The sequence below is a fragment of the Leucopleurus acutus genome (genome assembly GCF_964270905.1).
Source record: "Leucopleurus acutus genome assembly, chromosome: 13".
NCBI classification, from domain to species: domain Eukaryota; kingdom Metazoa; phylum Chordata; class Mammalia; order Artiodactyla; family Delphinidae; genus Leucopleurus; species Leucopleurus acutus.
Genome location: NC_139155.1, coordinates 68,541,517 through 68,556,060, shown reverse-complemented (window position 1 = coordinate 68,556,060; position 14,544 = coordinate 68,541,517). Strand labels below are relative to the sequence as shown.

The 14,544-nt window shown below is 41.2% G+C and overlaps 1 protein-coding gene across 1 annotated transcript; it reads left to right on the top strand.

Moving 5' to 3' along the window:
* Positions 1-1,282: 1,282 nt before the first annotated feature.
* CCDC117 (coiled-coil domain containing 117) lies at positions 1,283-14,320 on the top strand. Its single transcript, XM_082853426.1, has 5 exons — positions 1,283-1,564; positions 2,241-2,291; positions 8,199-8,423; positions 8,898-9,035; positions 11,301-14,320. The coding sequence occupies exons 1-5, from the start codon at positions 1,383-1,385 to the stop codon at positions 11,536-11,538; spliced, it is 834 nt and encodes a 277-aa protein (XP_082709552.1). The 5' UTR covers positions 1,283-1,382; the 3' UTR covers positions 11,539-14,320.
* Positions 14,321-14,544: the final 224 nt, after the last annotated feature.

Genomic DNA, 14,544 nt, shown 5'->3' with positions numbered 1-14,544 from the left:
TGGAAATGGAGAAAAACGAAGAGAAATCTGGAGGCCTTTCACGAGCCCATAGGACTTGCTAACTGATTAAATATGGGGGGGGGCGGTGAACAAAAAAGAGGCATCAATGATGATGCTTAGGGTTTTGGTTAGAAAGAGAAAAGCTTCTTCTAACAGCTGAAACTGGCCTGGTACTATCAGGTGGACCCTGGTGTTCCCTGTTAAACAATTTCACAGAACATCAACATCAAACAGGGACAGAGATGTGACTTCTATGGATCAAGATAAAAGCAAGACCCCTTTGTAATCCTGTCTGTAACCCAATCCTAAACATTGTCCAAAGCACAAAATGACCAAACATCTCCCATCCTGGCCAATGCAAGGACTGTTGCTTCTTTACCAACTGTAGGTTTAGCCTCCCTTCATTCCCCCCACCTTCTAGGAAAGATTAGCTAAGATAACCATAGAATTATCTCTGTTTTCTGACAGTATTAAGTCCAGAGCAAAGCCCTGCTTCTTTGACCTGCCCCCAAATCCCCCTATGACACACAGAAATCCTATAGGAAGCCTTTCCTAACACCCTCTTACTGAGACACTCCCTGACTGCAGCAAGTCAATAAATCCATCTTTGGTCAATTACAGGTGTGTTCTTGGTGGTCTTTGGCTGAAGGGCATTGACTTTGGTATAAGTAACTCAGACTAGATGATGGTGCCATTTCCTGAGATGGGGAAAATGATCGTGATCAGTGGTTGTGGTGACAAATTCTGCTAGCCCTTTAGCAAGACTTTGTCTCTGGTGTCCCAGACAGAGCCTGGAAGTCTTGCCAGTCCCTCTCAGAAGAGCTCTAAGGTTTTCCCTCATCCTCCATGCTGTTCCCTCTAAGGCATCATCAACTTCATTTACATTAAAACACAGAAGGAATTACTAGCTGATTTTTAACGTATACTATGTGCCAAGAAGTGTCCTAAGGGCTCTAGATGTTTTAATCCATTTAATTCTCCCATCGGTCTTATGAACATAGGTACTACTGTTTTCAGGTTTTCCTACTGAGAAAACTGAGGTACAGAGGTTCCATAACTTGCTGAGTGAGGATTCGAACCTTTATCATATTCTAGGTTGGCCAGGGCCATCCTCCAGCCCCGGAGACTCGGACAAGCAGCCATCTTGTTTGTAGTCCTCAAGGACTTCAACTCCCGGCAGACCTTGCGTCAGCAGTTCTCCACACACAACAAATCCCGGCGTGCCCCGGGCGGCTTGGGGTGGAGGGTTCTAGAAGGCGTGACGTGGGGTCGGGAGCGGGCTCAGGAGCGGGCGCCTCTTGGCAGTCGCTGTGGCAGCCGCTGCCGGGTCTGGGGCCGCGGGCAGCCGGGGCCGCGGGCGCAGCCTCCTCACCTCTCCGGCCATGGCCGCGCTTGGCCGGCCTTTCAGCGGCCTCCCGCTGAGAGGCGGCTCGGACTTCCTACAGCCGCCACCGGCTTTCCCCGGCCGGGCCTTCCCGCCGGGGGCGGACGGCACCGAGCTGGCCCCGCGGTGGGAACCCCGCGCCGCCCCGAGCAGCCCGGGCGGGAGCGCGGCGCGCGGACGGTGAGGATCTCGGCCGGCGGGCGGGCGGGCGCGGGCTATTTGACCCTCCCCGCGACCTTCGGCGGGGGCTTCTCAGCCCCAGGTTGCTGATGAGGATACTGAGCCCCACAGTCGGTTACCGTTAGTCGCCTGAGGTAGCAAAGCGCGGGGGTCCGCTTCGGACCCTGGCCCCCCTGCGTCCTGGGAAGTGAGGAAACGGTCCGAGCTCGCCCAGGGCGTGCGAGGAAGGGAGCCGGGTCGAGCCGGGTCGAGCCGGGCCTGGAGCTGCCGTGGGCGCGCACTCGCCTCGCTCCCTCCAGACCGCGGCGGAGCCGCCGCTGCTGTTAACTTTCAGCGCCTCTCGGACATTGAGTTTTCTCATCCGCAACTTGGGACAGAAGTGGGTCCTCCTAGTGGGATCGTAAAATAAAGTGCTTAGCCCGGTGCCTGCCCCGATACGTTTTCCCTACAGTGGTCCCCCTCAATTTATCTCCCCCGGTCTTGACCAAATGAGAAGTTTAGATTTCAGTCTCTATACCTGACTGACCTTGTGACCTGTATATCCATCCCAGTCGGCAAGGAAGGGGACCGCTGGTGGGAATGGGGTGGGCAAGATTATCGGAGCCAGAAAGTGGATGCTGAACGCACCCGCTCAATAAATTTCTCAACTGACTGATTTTCTGGTTTGTTTCAACAGTGTTTCAGTTCACCATAGAAAGAAACACAAGCGAGAGGAGGAGGAGGATGAGTAAGTTTCAGGTGCCTTTTATTCACTTAACGGTCACTTAATTTAACCTATTTTATATCCATGACTATTTGCTTTTAAGTGAAAGTGTGAAACATCAGGTGTCTGAAAGGAGGTCCAAGGAAATGATAACATGGGTTACGTTTTAGAGAACGGAGCTGGGCAGGTCAGAGGGAAACTTGTCACTCTGTAAACAATTGTATAGCTTGGACATGGAAGCAACCTAAGTGTCCATCGACAGATGAATGGATAAAGAAGATGTGGCACATATACACAATGGAGTATTACTCAGTCATAAAAAGAAACGAAATTGAGTTATTTGTAGTGAGGTGGATGGACCTAGAGTCTGTCATACAGAGTGAAGTAAGTCAGAAAGAGAAAAACAAATACCGTATGCTAACACATATATATGGAATCTAAAAAAAAAAAAAGGCTCTGAAGAACCTAGGGGCAGGACAGGAATAAAGACGCAGATGTAGAGAATGGACTTGAGGACGTGGGGAGGGGGAAGGGTAAGCTGTGACAAAGTGAGAGAGTGGCATGGCCATATATACACTACCAAATGTAAAATAGATAGTGGGAAGTAGCCGCATAGCACAGGGAGATCAGCTCAGTGCTTTGTGACCCCCTAGAGGGGTGGGATAGGGAGGGTGGGAGGGAGACGCAAGAGGGAGGAGATATGGGGATATATGTATATATATAGCTGATTCACTTTGTTATACAGCAGAAACTAACACAACATTGTAAAACAATTATACTCCAATAAAGATGTTAAAAAATATATATAAGCGATTGTAATGTTTGAACTTTGAGCCATGTGAATATTGTTATATGCACAAAATAAAAGAATTCGCAGAAGGCTCTTGAAGAGTCTTACACTCCTTGCTCCCAGTTCTCCCCAGAAGTTACCCTTGTTGCCTGTTTCCTATGTCTCCTAAGGAAGATAATGTAAAAATTTACAAGTTTATGACTGTATATAGTTCTGGTTTTTTACATTGTAAGTAAGATACTGTTCACACTGCAACACATCGGATCTTTTCATTTTACTCTCCTGTAGCTTGTTGCATATGGGCACATAGAGTTCTACCTAATTTCTTTTTCAACAGGTGAGTGGAATTCTATTGTAAGGCTAGGTACAGATAATTAACCAGTCTCCTAGTGATGGATTTCTAAGTTAATTCTAATCTTCGTTATTACTAACAAATCTACCATGACCACCATTCTTTTTTTTTAACATCTTTTATTGGAGTCTAATTGCTTTACAATATTGTGTTAGTTTTTGCTGTATAACAAAGTGAATCAGCTATATGTATACATATATCCCCATATCCCCTCCCTCTTGCGTCTCCCTCCCACCCTCCCTATCCCACCCCTCTAGGTGGTCACAAAGCATGGAGCTGATCTCCCTGTGCGATGCAGCTGCTTCCCACTAGCTAGCTATTTTACATTTGGTAGTGTATATATGGCCATGCCACTCTCTCACTTCATCCCAGCTTACCCTTCCCCCTCCCCACGTCCTCAAGTCCATTCTCTACGTCTGCGTCTGCGTCTGCATCTGCATCTTTATTCCTGTCCTGTCCCTAGGTTCTTCAGAATCTTTTTTTTTTTTTAGATTCCATATATATGTGTTAGCATACGGTATTTGTTTTTCTCTTTCTGACTTACTTCACTTTGTATGAAAGATTCTAGGTCCATCCACCTCACTACAAATAACTCAATTTTGTTCCTTTCTGTGGCTGAGTAATATTCCATTGTATATATGTACCACATCTTTATTCATTTATCTGTCGATGGACAATTAGGTTGCTTCCATGTCCTGGCTATTGTAAATAGTGCTGCAGTGAACATTGGACCACCATTCTTTTTAAGTTCTTTGTATATATTTGCAAGTAGGTAAATGGATTCCTAGATGGGAAATTGCTGGATCTTAAAGTATATACATTTTGAATTTTGGAAAAAGTTGTTGCCAATTTATACTCCTTTGACAGTGGGAATGCCTGTTTCTCCATCTTCTCAGATGGAGATTTTTTGATCACCACTTAACTGATAGGTAAAAAATTACATCTCATAGGCAGACAGTCTTAAAAAAAAAAATGAGTAAAAGATTTCCCCAAAGGGGATATCCAAATGACCAATTAAATGAAAAGATGTTTGACCTCATTGGTCTTTAGGGAAATGCATATTAAAGACACAATAAGATACTCCACCACCAGATACTGGAGGGTTCTGTAGCACCAGGAACTCTCAAACACTATGGATGAGTATGTAAATTGCTACAACACTTTGGGAAACAGTTTTGCATTATCGCATGAGTTGAAGATGCACATACCCATTTACCCAGCAGTTCTCCTCTTGAGTATGTACATGTGCTCATCAGGAGACATGTACAAGAAAGTTCATAGCATCCTTGTTCATGATAGCTCAAAATTGGAATGTCCCTGAACAGTACAATGGATAAAGTAAATTTTTTGCTGAGTTCAATTCAGCAAAAAAAAAACAAAAAAACCCCACATCTATCAACCTAGATGTGTCTGACAGTATGAGCAAAAGAAACATCACAAGAATGTATATGTATACAGTATAATTCCTTATATATAAGGTTCAAAACCAGGCAAAACTAAAACCTTGATGATTGCATATCTACATGATAATGTATTTTTTAAAAAATGAAGTGATTACCATAAAAGATAGTATTTACCTACAGAGAGGAGGGAGTAGAGTACCATTTTGGGATTCTGACAGCAGTCTATCTTGTATATTATTTTCATGGATTTTTTTTTTTTTTTTTTTTTCCCCTGGTACACGGACCGGGGCACGAACCCATGTCCCCTGCATCGGCAGGCGGACTGTCAACCACTGTACCACCAGGGAAGCCCCTGGATTTTTGTTTCATAATTATTGTATGTACTTTTATAAGTGTAGGCATTTTATAATTAAAGAAATTAGATCACTGTTTTAATTTGTATTTTGTAAATTATAGGCGGTGTTGAACATCTTTTAAGCCATCTGTGTTTCATTTTGTGTGAATTGTTCATGTTTCTGCAAATTTTTTATTGGCTTATTGGTCTTTTTCTTGTTAATCTATAAGAAATTTTATTAAGGAAGCCAGTATATTATATATGTTTTGTTTTCTCCAGATTTGTTGTCTTTCAACTTTGTGTATGTTCTTTTTTTTTTCTTTTTTTGCCAGCAGAAACTTTGAATTTTCTCATCTGGTTGATACATAGACTAATGAGACAGTAGATTTGAATGTTGTCTCAGTTTAAAAACACTTCTGGAAAAAAAAAAAACAAAAAACACTTCTGGGACTTCCCTGGCAGTCCAATGGTTAAGACTCTCCGCTTCCAATGCAGGGGGCATGGGTTTGATCCCTGGTTGGGGAACTAAAAATCCTGAATGCTGTGGCGTATGGCCAAAAATTTTTTTTTAAATAAATAATAAAAAACCTCTGGACCAGACAATATTTATGTTCTTTATAGCCTTGGGATTACTGTAGATACACAGGGACCTCTTTGCTTTTATCTTTTGGGGTTCCTTATAGGAGATTATTGAATAAAGGGTTCCAGTGTCATAAATAAAAAGTTTGAAGTGTACAAACAATTGGCTTTAAAAGTTAACCATCTTTTATATAACTGATTCATTTTTTTGTGAAGCTGAAACTAACATACCATTGTAAAGCAATTATACTCCAATAAAGATGTTAAAAAGAAAAAGTTAACCATCTTTGATATACACGTGGAGAGATTGAGGCCCTGAGACTGGACAGTTGGATGTCAAATACCTAGAAGTGTGCTGCCCGCCTGCCACTTCCATAGCTCTTATCAGAACTTTAAAGTCTTTTATATCCCATTTTCTTTGGGACTTAATCATCATTGATCTCTAAGTATTTGCAAAGTGGACCTAGAGGCATGAAATAATTTAGCCCAAATTATGTTGGAGATCAGAGATCAGAACCCAGCTCTGATACTCAGTTGCATTTAAAGATCTTTTTAAATATATATATATATTTATTAGGCTGCTCCAGGCCTTCATTGCAGCATACAGGATTTTTTAGTTGCGGCATTTGAACTTTTAGTTGCGGCATGCATGCGGGATCTAGTTCCCCCACCAGGGATGGAACCCAGGTCCCCTGCACTGGGAGCATGGAGTCTTACCCACCGGGCCAGCAGGGAAGTCCCTCAGCTGTATTTAATAGTTGAATTGTTAGATATTCTAGATTCATTCTGCTTTTTCTTACATGACTTTTTTTTTTTTTTTTTTTTTTGGCTGTGTTGAGTCTTCGTTGCTGCACGCGGGCTTTCTCTGGTTGCAGCGAGTGGGGGCTACTCTTTGTTGTGGTGCAGTGGCTTCTCGTTGTGGAGCACAGGCTCTAGGCGTGAGGGCTTAGTAGTTGTGGCACGCGGGCTCAGTAGTTGCGGCTCATGGGCTCTAGAGCACAGGCTCAGTAGTTGTGGCGCACGGGCTTAGTTGCTCTGCGACATGTGGGATCTTCCCGGACCGGGCTCAAACTCATGTCCCCTGCATTGGTAGGCGGATTCTTAAGCACTGAGCCACCGGGGAAGTCCAACATGACTTCTTACGTCTATAACTTTTTCTTCTGCTTTCGAAAACATCACATACTTTATCCAAATACTACAGAAATGTTTGATTTATGGATAGACATTCTTAATACTTTCTTATGAATTAAAAATAATTATACACGAAACATCTCATTTAATAATTGATTCCAGTCAAAAATCTAGGTTCAAGAGAGCATTATTATTTGTCAGATTTTATATTGCCAGAGACTTGAATGTTGATTTTCATAGTCTTGACATGAAATAGAAATTTCTTTCTAAAATACATGCTTCTTCCTTTGACTCTTAGTTTAGAATCAGAAGCTGTGGTAGCCATTAATGAATTTTTTGGTTGCAGAGCTGTGTTCTGGTCTTGAGATTGTGCTTGGTGATGCCCAGGCAATAATGTACTTTTGGTCTAAATACTCAAATAGAGCAGGGCAGGTTGTCTATTTAACTTGCTTCAGGACAGGTCTCAGCTAAACACCAGGCAGGTCATAGTGCTTGCAGATACTAGTTCGTGGTAAGAGCTTGAACAGTTGAATTTCCCTAACAAGGCAGGAGGTTTTAGTGAAAGTGGCAAAGAGGTAGGATTCAGGGTCTGTCTCTGGGGTCTGGTACCCAAAATATCAATACAACTCACCTTACATGACACTTTGGAGGGAGCACCTTAGTTTGCGAGGTCCTAGTTTCCACATGTGCAAAACAAAGAAATTGGATTTGATGAACTCTAAGGTCTCAAGGAAATACAAAATTTCTAGGAAGTGAGGATAGTTTACGTTGCAAGGCAGGAGAAAAGTGCACCCCATTATTAGGGACCCATAGGGCAAATGACAGCCTCTGCCATTTTTGGAGAGAACCAAGAAATCAGCAATATCATTTGCATCTGTAGTACTTGCTGCAGACCTGATGAAGCGAATATTTTTGCCCTAAGGGAATATAGGATGCCTGCAGATTACCTCCTCATATGCCCAGTGTAGTGGAGCAGCAGCAATTTGAAAAAATATGGCTGGCACTGAATTGCTACTTTGTGATTTTTGTATTCTTTACTTCCCACTTGACCTTTCCAGAGCTGAATAAGTAAGAACGACTTTAAATTCCCACAGCGAACACTTCTAATCTGGAAAAGCAAAAATCTTGCAGTTGCAACCTAATTTGACAAATGTCGGGAAGGGAAACATCTCAGGGAGGCTGTGAGAATGACAGAAAAGAAAATGTGTGATTTTCCATCTTGTAATCACACACTGTCAAAAATTAGAGGTTTTTCGTAGAAGAATTTGATTAGAGATGGGGGGTGATACACATTTCATTTATATTAGCCAGGATTTTCATTGATTTTTTTTTTTTTTTTCAGTTGTCCAGTAAGAAAGAAAAGGCTAACTGAAGCAGGGCTCTGTGCTGGTCCTAATGACTGGATTCTTTGTGCACATCAGGATATAGAGGGTCATGGAGTAAATCCGTGCACTAGTGGCCTTTCTGCACCTGGCATGTTAGATGTTATTTGTGAAGAGATGGATCAGACAACAGGGGAACCACAATGTGAAGTTGCCCGAAGGAGGCTTCAGGAAATTGAGGACAGGTAAATGGGCAGCATATATCTAGCTGCTTATTATTGTTCCTATGTAACATCTCTACTCTTTCAAGTTAGTCTAATTCATCATTTGGTGATTCCTTGATCCTCAATATATCAGACTATAAAAATCAGAAAGCTCAAAGTATACACTTTAAATGTTAAAGTAAGTTCTTCTCATAGAACTGTACTAAATATTTTCACTTACTATCTCTGAATATTACTTTTTGGTATGAGGGTTTTTAGGGACACATTCTTCAAATTTGATTGCCTCTAATGTAAAACATTTTGGTTAAATGTTGAACAGCTCTTTTGTGTATACTTTTTTCTCTCAGGTATAGTCTCATATTTTACTTGATATTTTGCTGTAGCACCTGTTGGGTTTATCCTTGTTTTTATTTTTTAAATTTTTTCCAATTAATAAATATATAATAGCTTAACTAAATAATTTTTCTTTCTTCCTTCGCTTCTGTCTTTATTTAGAATAATTGACGAAGATGAAGAAGTTGAAGCTGACAGAAATATTAACCATCTTCCCAGCCTTGTCCTTTCTGATACCATGAAAACAGGTTTGAAGAGGGAATTTGATGAAGTCTTTACAAAGAAAATGATTGAGTCCATGTAAGTTTTGGTTTCTGGTTTCCATTCAGTTATGATCTTGGAGGGAAAACACAGTCTCTAGACATTTCCTGATCGCCAGCCAAGTGAAAGCATAGTACGTTTGTATTTAGCCCAAGTCGGAGACCTTTTCTTAGTTCATTGGGGTGAGCAAAACGCTACGCAAGCAGGAGTTGGCTGCCTTGTGTACTCAGCCCTGGGTTGTTTTGAAGTCCCAAAATGCACTAATAGTCTAATACTTGGAAATGGGAGGATTGGCAAGAAAGAACCCATTCTCATATGTATATGTGTAGCTGATTCACTTTGTTATACAGCAGAAACTAACACACCATTGTAGAGCAATTATACTCCAATAAAGAAGTTAAAAAAAAAAAACCCATTCTCTCAAATACCTATGATAGGATGTAGGAACCACATTTCAAAAGTACCTTTTACCTGGCTCTCTCGGTTATCTAGGACCACTATTAGGACCTAGGAAACAAAAGTCTCCCAGCAGTCAAAAAAGTTATCACAAAGGCCACAATCCACAGCTCATATTCTTACCTCATAGTGTGTAGCCCCTCAGGCCTTTAGCTCTAAGAGCCATTTTGCACTTAGTTTAGACCCAGTTTGATCAGCTCAGTTATCTGGTTTCCTCAGTCATCAGAGTAGAAACACAAAAACAGCAGAACAGACAAACTCATAGTAGTCAATAGTGACAGTACAGTGTGAGAACAGGATAGGCAACTGGAAAGCAAACATAAGAACCTGAAAAGCAAAGCAGCCTGGAGCCCATTTACATAAGAACTAATGATAGCCCTGTAATTCTTGTAGTCCTTGAGCTTAGATGATTTCAAGTGGTCATTACCGACTCTGTCAAGTACAGTTGTCTCTTAATATCCACGGGGGGATTGGTTCCAAGACCCCCTGCGGATACTAAAATCCAAGGATGCTCAGTTCCCTTATATAAAATGGTCTGAGGGCTTCCCTGGTGGCGCAGTGTTTAGGAATCCACCTGCCAATGCAGGGGACACAGGTTCGAGCCCTGGTCTGGGAAGATCCCACATGCCACGGAGCAGCTAAGCCCTTGTGCCACAACTACTGAGCCTGCGTGCTAGAGCCCATGAGCCACAACTACTGAGCCCGCGTGCCATAGCTTCTGAGGCCCGCACGCCTAGAGCCTGTGCTCTGCAACAAGAGAAGCCACCACAATGGGGAGCCCACACACTGCAACGAAGAGTAGCCCCCACTCGCCACAACTAGAGAAAACCACGCAGCAATGAAGACCCAACACAGCCAAGAATAAGTAAATAAATTAATTAATTAAAAAAATAAAATGGTCTGAATCAAAAACCCACAGATACAGAGGGCCAACTGTAGTAGGCAAGTTATAAAGTGCCATTTAGATCTTGCCTAGAAAAGACTTCAGATAGACTTGGTACTCAGTGAGGGTAAGTGTCAGATATCTGAAAAATTCTCTTAGGATACAGTCCCACTGATGCCAGGTAGATGAGGCAGTATTGTCTTTAGACACAGTGGGTTCCACTGCTGCTCGATGTTAGCACACAAGGGTTTTGCATTAGCCTCCTAGCTTGATCTTATAATTCTGACTACCCAGCCCTTAGGGTGGGTAGATAGTTTAGCCAAGAGTAAGCAGGTCACATTGCCCTCCAGCCTAAAACATAGCACTTTCTGCTCTTGGTAGTTTTCCAGAAGCTAGCCTTGTGTGTGTGGGGGGGGGTGTGTTCTTCATTGTTTGTGTTTTATTTTTCCTTACTTGCCCTTGGGTCCCAGAAACCATCAAACCATCACTAGATGGAGAGGGCAGCGAGGGGGTGGGGTAGGCACAGACAGTGGCTTACTGCAAAAAGCATTATGTTTCATAGCTGTACTAAGCAAAAGGCATACTGAGATATTTTTAGTGTGTTTGGCCAATGTTTCTTTTTCATTTATAATGGTTTAGTACAAGATAGTAGCTCACATCTGCTAATATTAACCACAGTTTAAGAAAACACTATAATAAATCAAGGGCCTCTGTTTTACATGTTGAATGTTTATATTCTAATCACAGCATCAGTACAACCAGTTGGTTTGCTTAAAAATGCATGCAGAACTGTAAAATTTAATGTACTTGAGTGGCCTTTGTAAAGATCAATTTGGATTGTCATAAATCTCCTATTTAATCCCATCCGTTTTTAGATGTTAGGTAGCAAACATTAGTTTTTCAATGTATATCTTTTATTTTCATATTATAAAATTATTGATAAAAATCTGTATTTTATGTCTTAGGAGCCGTCCTTCCATGGAGCTTGTGCTCTGGAAACCTCTCCCTGAACTCCTTTCTGATAAGCCAAAGCTGTCATCTAATGCTAAGAACTACACAGGAGAGAGCCAAACTAAGCATGCAGCTGCTGGCACTGCCTACCCTCAAAGAACTGAACTGTTCTTGGAACCTCGGCAAACAGGGTTGCCTGTTTACACTAGTTTGGAGACAGCTGCTTGCACAGAAGAAGAGATGGAACTTTAGACACCAGTTTCTATACTAAAGTTGTCAAATTTTAGAAGGCTTATGTGTTCAGTCATGAGCCTGCTTGTACAGTATAGGGACTTGAAAGTTTTGAAACGGGTGTAATAGCTCCACCTGTGATTTGGGGTGGGACTCTCATTTTGGGTAGCCATTTCTTGAATTCAACTTTTGCCAAGGAAACTTGTCTCAAGAGAAAAGCAGTTTTCTAGGGGTCTTATTAAAGGAATAAGGAGTACATTCTGCAAAGTCAAGTGTAGAAGCTATATGTGTAAGCATGACTTTTAAGTCATCTGTCACATTGTTAATATCATTCAGATACTTGAGTTGAAAAAGATGCATTAAGAAAGTAGGATGCTCTCCTACTATGTGTACTTCAACAGTCGAGCCACAACTTCATCTGTAGTTATGAGCTCTGTTTACAGTGGTGACTATATATGATTGGGGAGAAGGAGAAAGGAGGCAGTAGCTTAAGCCTATGCTGGGGAAATTAACAGAGGCTCTGAAACCTGTATATTAGTTGTCAATTCATTGTAGCTATATTGATTAGCCAGTAGCGTTGTGGCTCCCCTCTTTGCCTCTGAAAATGGAATGAAAAATACAAAGAAAAGGTTTTTCCTTTGAGGCTCTTTCGCCTTGTGCTACTGTTGCTCCTTGGTTTCCCTTGCATAATCGATAAGCCCAGCTATTCAGTAATGTTTACAGCTTAATTAACTTTGAGTGATAGTTTAAAAGGTTGTGAGGTAAACCATGTGCAAATTGGCTCTGAGAGAAGCATCCCTCAGGTAATACTGGGGCAGTGCTGTATCAGCTAAGCCCAGCATATAACTTCTGTAGTTAAAAAAAAAGTTGTGCCTGTATAAGCAAGTTGAGTTTTTTAATGTTAATTTAGAAAACAGTGACTGAATAATTAGCTGAGCACATATGGGCAAGTGACATTGAGATTTACTGAAATAGCCAGTTTGCCTATTGTTTCAACTATGGTGCAGTAAGCCTAAAAGTTAGAGAATAGCTTCCTGCTAGCAGGAAATCTTCATCTTGAGGACCTTAACCAGGCTCAAGGCGTCCTCTGAGGGTAACCAGGATTGAAGTTTTTTATTTCTCAGGAAGAGCTCTTCTGCGTGGCAAGGACTCAGTAGTACGAAGTAAAATGACAATTTCTTTAGTGCTACAGAATATCCACTATAACTTATTGAGTGTAATACTAGCTCTTTTATCAGACAATGGGAGACCACCCCAGTTCTTTCTGTTTTGTTTTCTGGGTTTCTTTTGCCTTTGTTGGAATCAGATACCTTGTGTAGAAAACATGGTTTATGCCAAGTAGAGGTGACTTTAGGAGGCAGCTCCCAGGCAATTTTGAAACCCATGCCGAAGTCCCTCCCCTTTTTACAGATGGCATAGAAGTCACAAGTCTGTTAACTGGACTGTTTCTTCTCCTGCCTGTTGTTCCTGCTTTCTCTATTTCTGTCTGGATAGTCAGGAAAAGATTTAATGTTTAATATTTAAACAACATATTTAATGTCTACACAATAAAATTATTCAAACTTCAAACCAGTATTGAAACAGTTGGAAACCAGCTAATAGTTTCTTAATCTCAGATTTAGAGATGAATGTAAACTGTATTCTGTTGAAACGTGCAAGTGTTTGATTCATGCCGTTTAAAAAACTCCTGCCTCTAGGTAATTGTTAATGGGACCAACTTGTAAAGTTTGTAGCCTTAAACCTCCATGCATTTGTTCTGCTACAGCTCAAAAACATGAAGTGACTGCCTGGAATTTGGAGTTAGTCCCAGTGTTCAGGTGAAGGAGAGGTGACAGCTTTCCAAAGAAGGACCCAAGCACACTAACACTGTCTTCTATAGGGATTGTTGGGCAGGCCTGGGATCCAGGTCTGTACAGTGAACAGGAGGAAAGAAGAGCTCTGAAACAAGGCTCAGATACCACGGGTATATGTAGGAGAGAACTAATAAGATTCTGTTAAGATCCAAGCAGAACTTGTTTCAGAAGTCATTTTACCTGACATGATCATTATTTCTGCAGGAAACATGGATGTTCAATGCTCCTTTTTAAACTTTATCCTGCATATGTTTGTACAAAAATTGTCGTCTTCATCCATGTGGTGCTTACTCATCTGAGCCGTCTCCACAGTCCCCATGCCTCTGCTTTGTTTTTCTTTTGTAGAGTAAGGCTTTTGCTTTTGCCTTAAGGTTTCCCTAGGGAACTCACAGGTCTTCATTTTGTACAGCTTCTGCAGCATGGATCAAACATTGGCTTACTATGCTAATGTGTGAAGAGAAAAAATTATCTAAAGCAGGTGAGCTTTAATGAACAAATGTGTATTTTCTCTGAGTTTGATTAGGGTGTGTGTGGTTTTGTTTTTTTTTATTTCATATGAAGAAAGTTAAGTGCGGTTCTCACAGATATTAATCAAATAAAAATTGCTACTCATTCTTGAAAAGGTGCAAATGTAAAATTTTAAAAATGAGTAGAAACTAGAAACAGAAAAATGTTCACCAGTGGGTTCATTAATTATTTTGTATCTGGAACTTGGTTTTGTTTTTTAATAGTGATAAGGATGGTGGAGTACTTGGAAAGTTGTGGAAGATGCTGTTAATTTTACTTTAAAATGAGAATCTGGTGTTTTTGTATTTTGTTTTCAATAAAACTTAAGTGTTTTGGACTATTTGAGATATTGTGTTCCTGCACTTAAGTAAATGAAATCAAGTTTGGGACCTTTAAAAATAGGGAGTAGGAAAATTCCTCTAGATGTCCAGTTACATGGTCATTCCTTTCTTGAGTTGACAGGTCACTGGGTGGCGGTATTGCGTGCATATTTACAACCATTAGTTGATAAATGTGGATCCCTGATTTGTGGGCAGGCAGAGTTTGAGTTGCGGCTACAGAAAACTCAGGATATTGTTTTCTTTACCAAAATTTGGAAATCATAGCTAAAAGTTATCTTTTTATAGATTTGTAAACTAAGCCTAAGTAGATAGTGACAATTTAGTAT

Bases quoted from the DNA above. Each gene is read 5' to 3' on its own strand.
- CCDC117 (XM_082853426.1), top strand. From the start codon at position 1,383: ATGGCCGCGCTTGGCCGGCCTTTCAGCGGCCTCCCGCTGAGAGGCGGC. The intron at 1,565-2,240 runs GTGAGGATCTCG...TTGTTTCAACAG, and splicing joins GGGAGCGCGGCGCGCGGACG to TGTTTCAGTTCACCATAGAA. The intron at 9,036-11,300 runs GTAAGTTTTGGT...TTTATGTCTTAG, and splicing joins AAGAAAATGATTGAGTCCAT to GAGCCGTCCTTCCATGGAGC.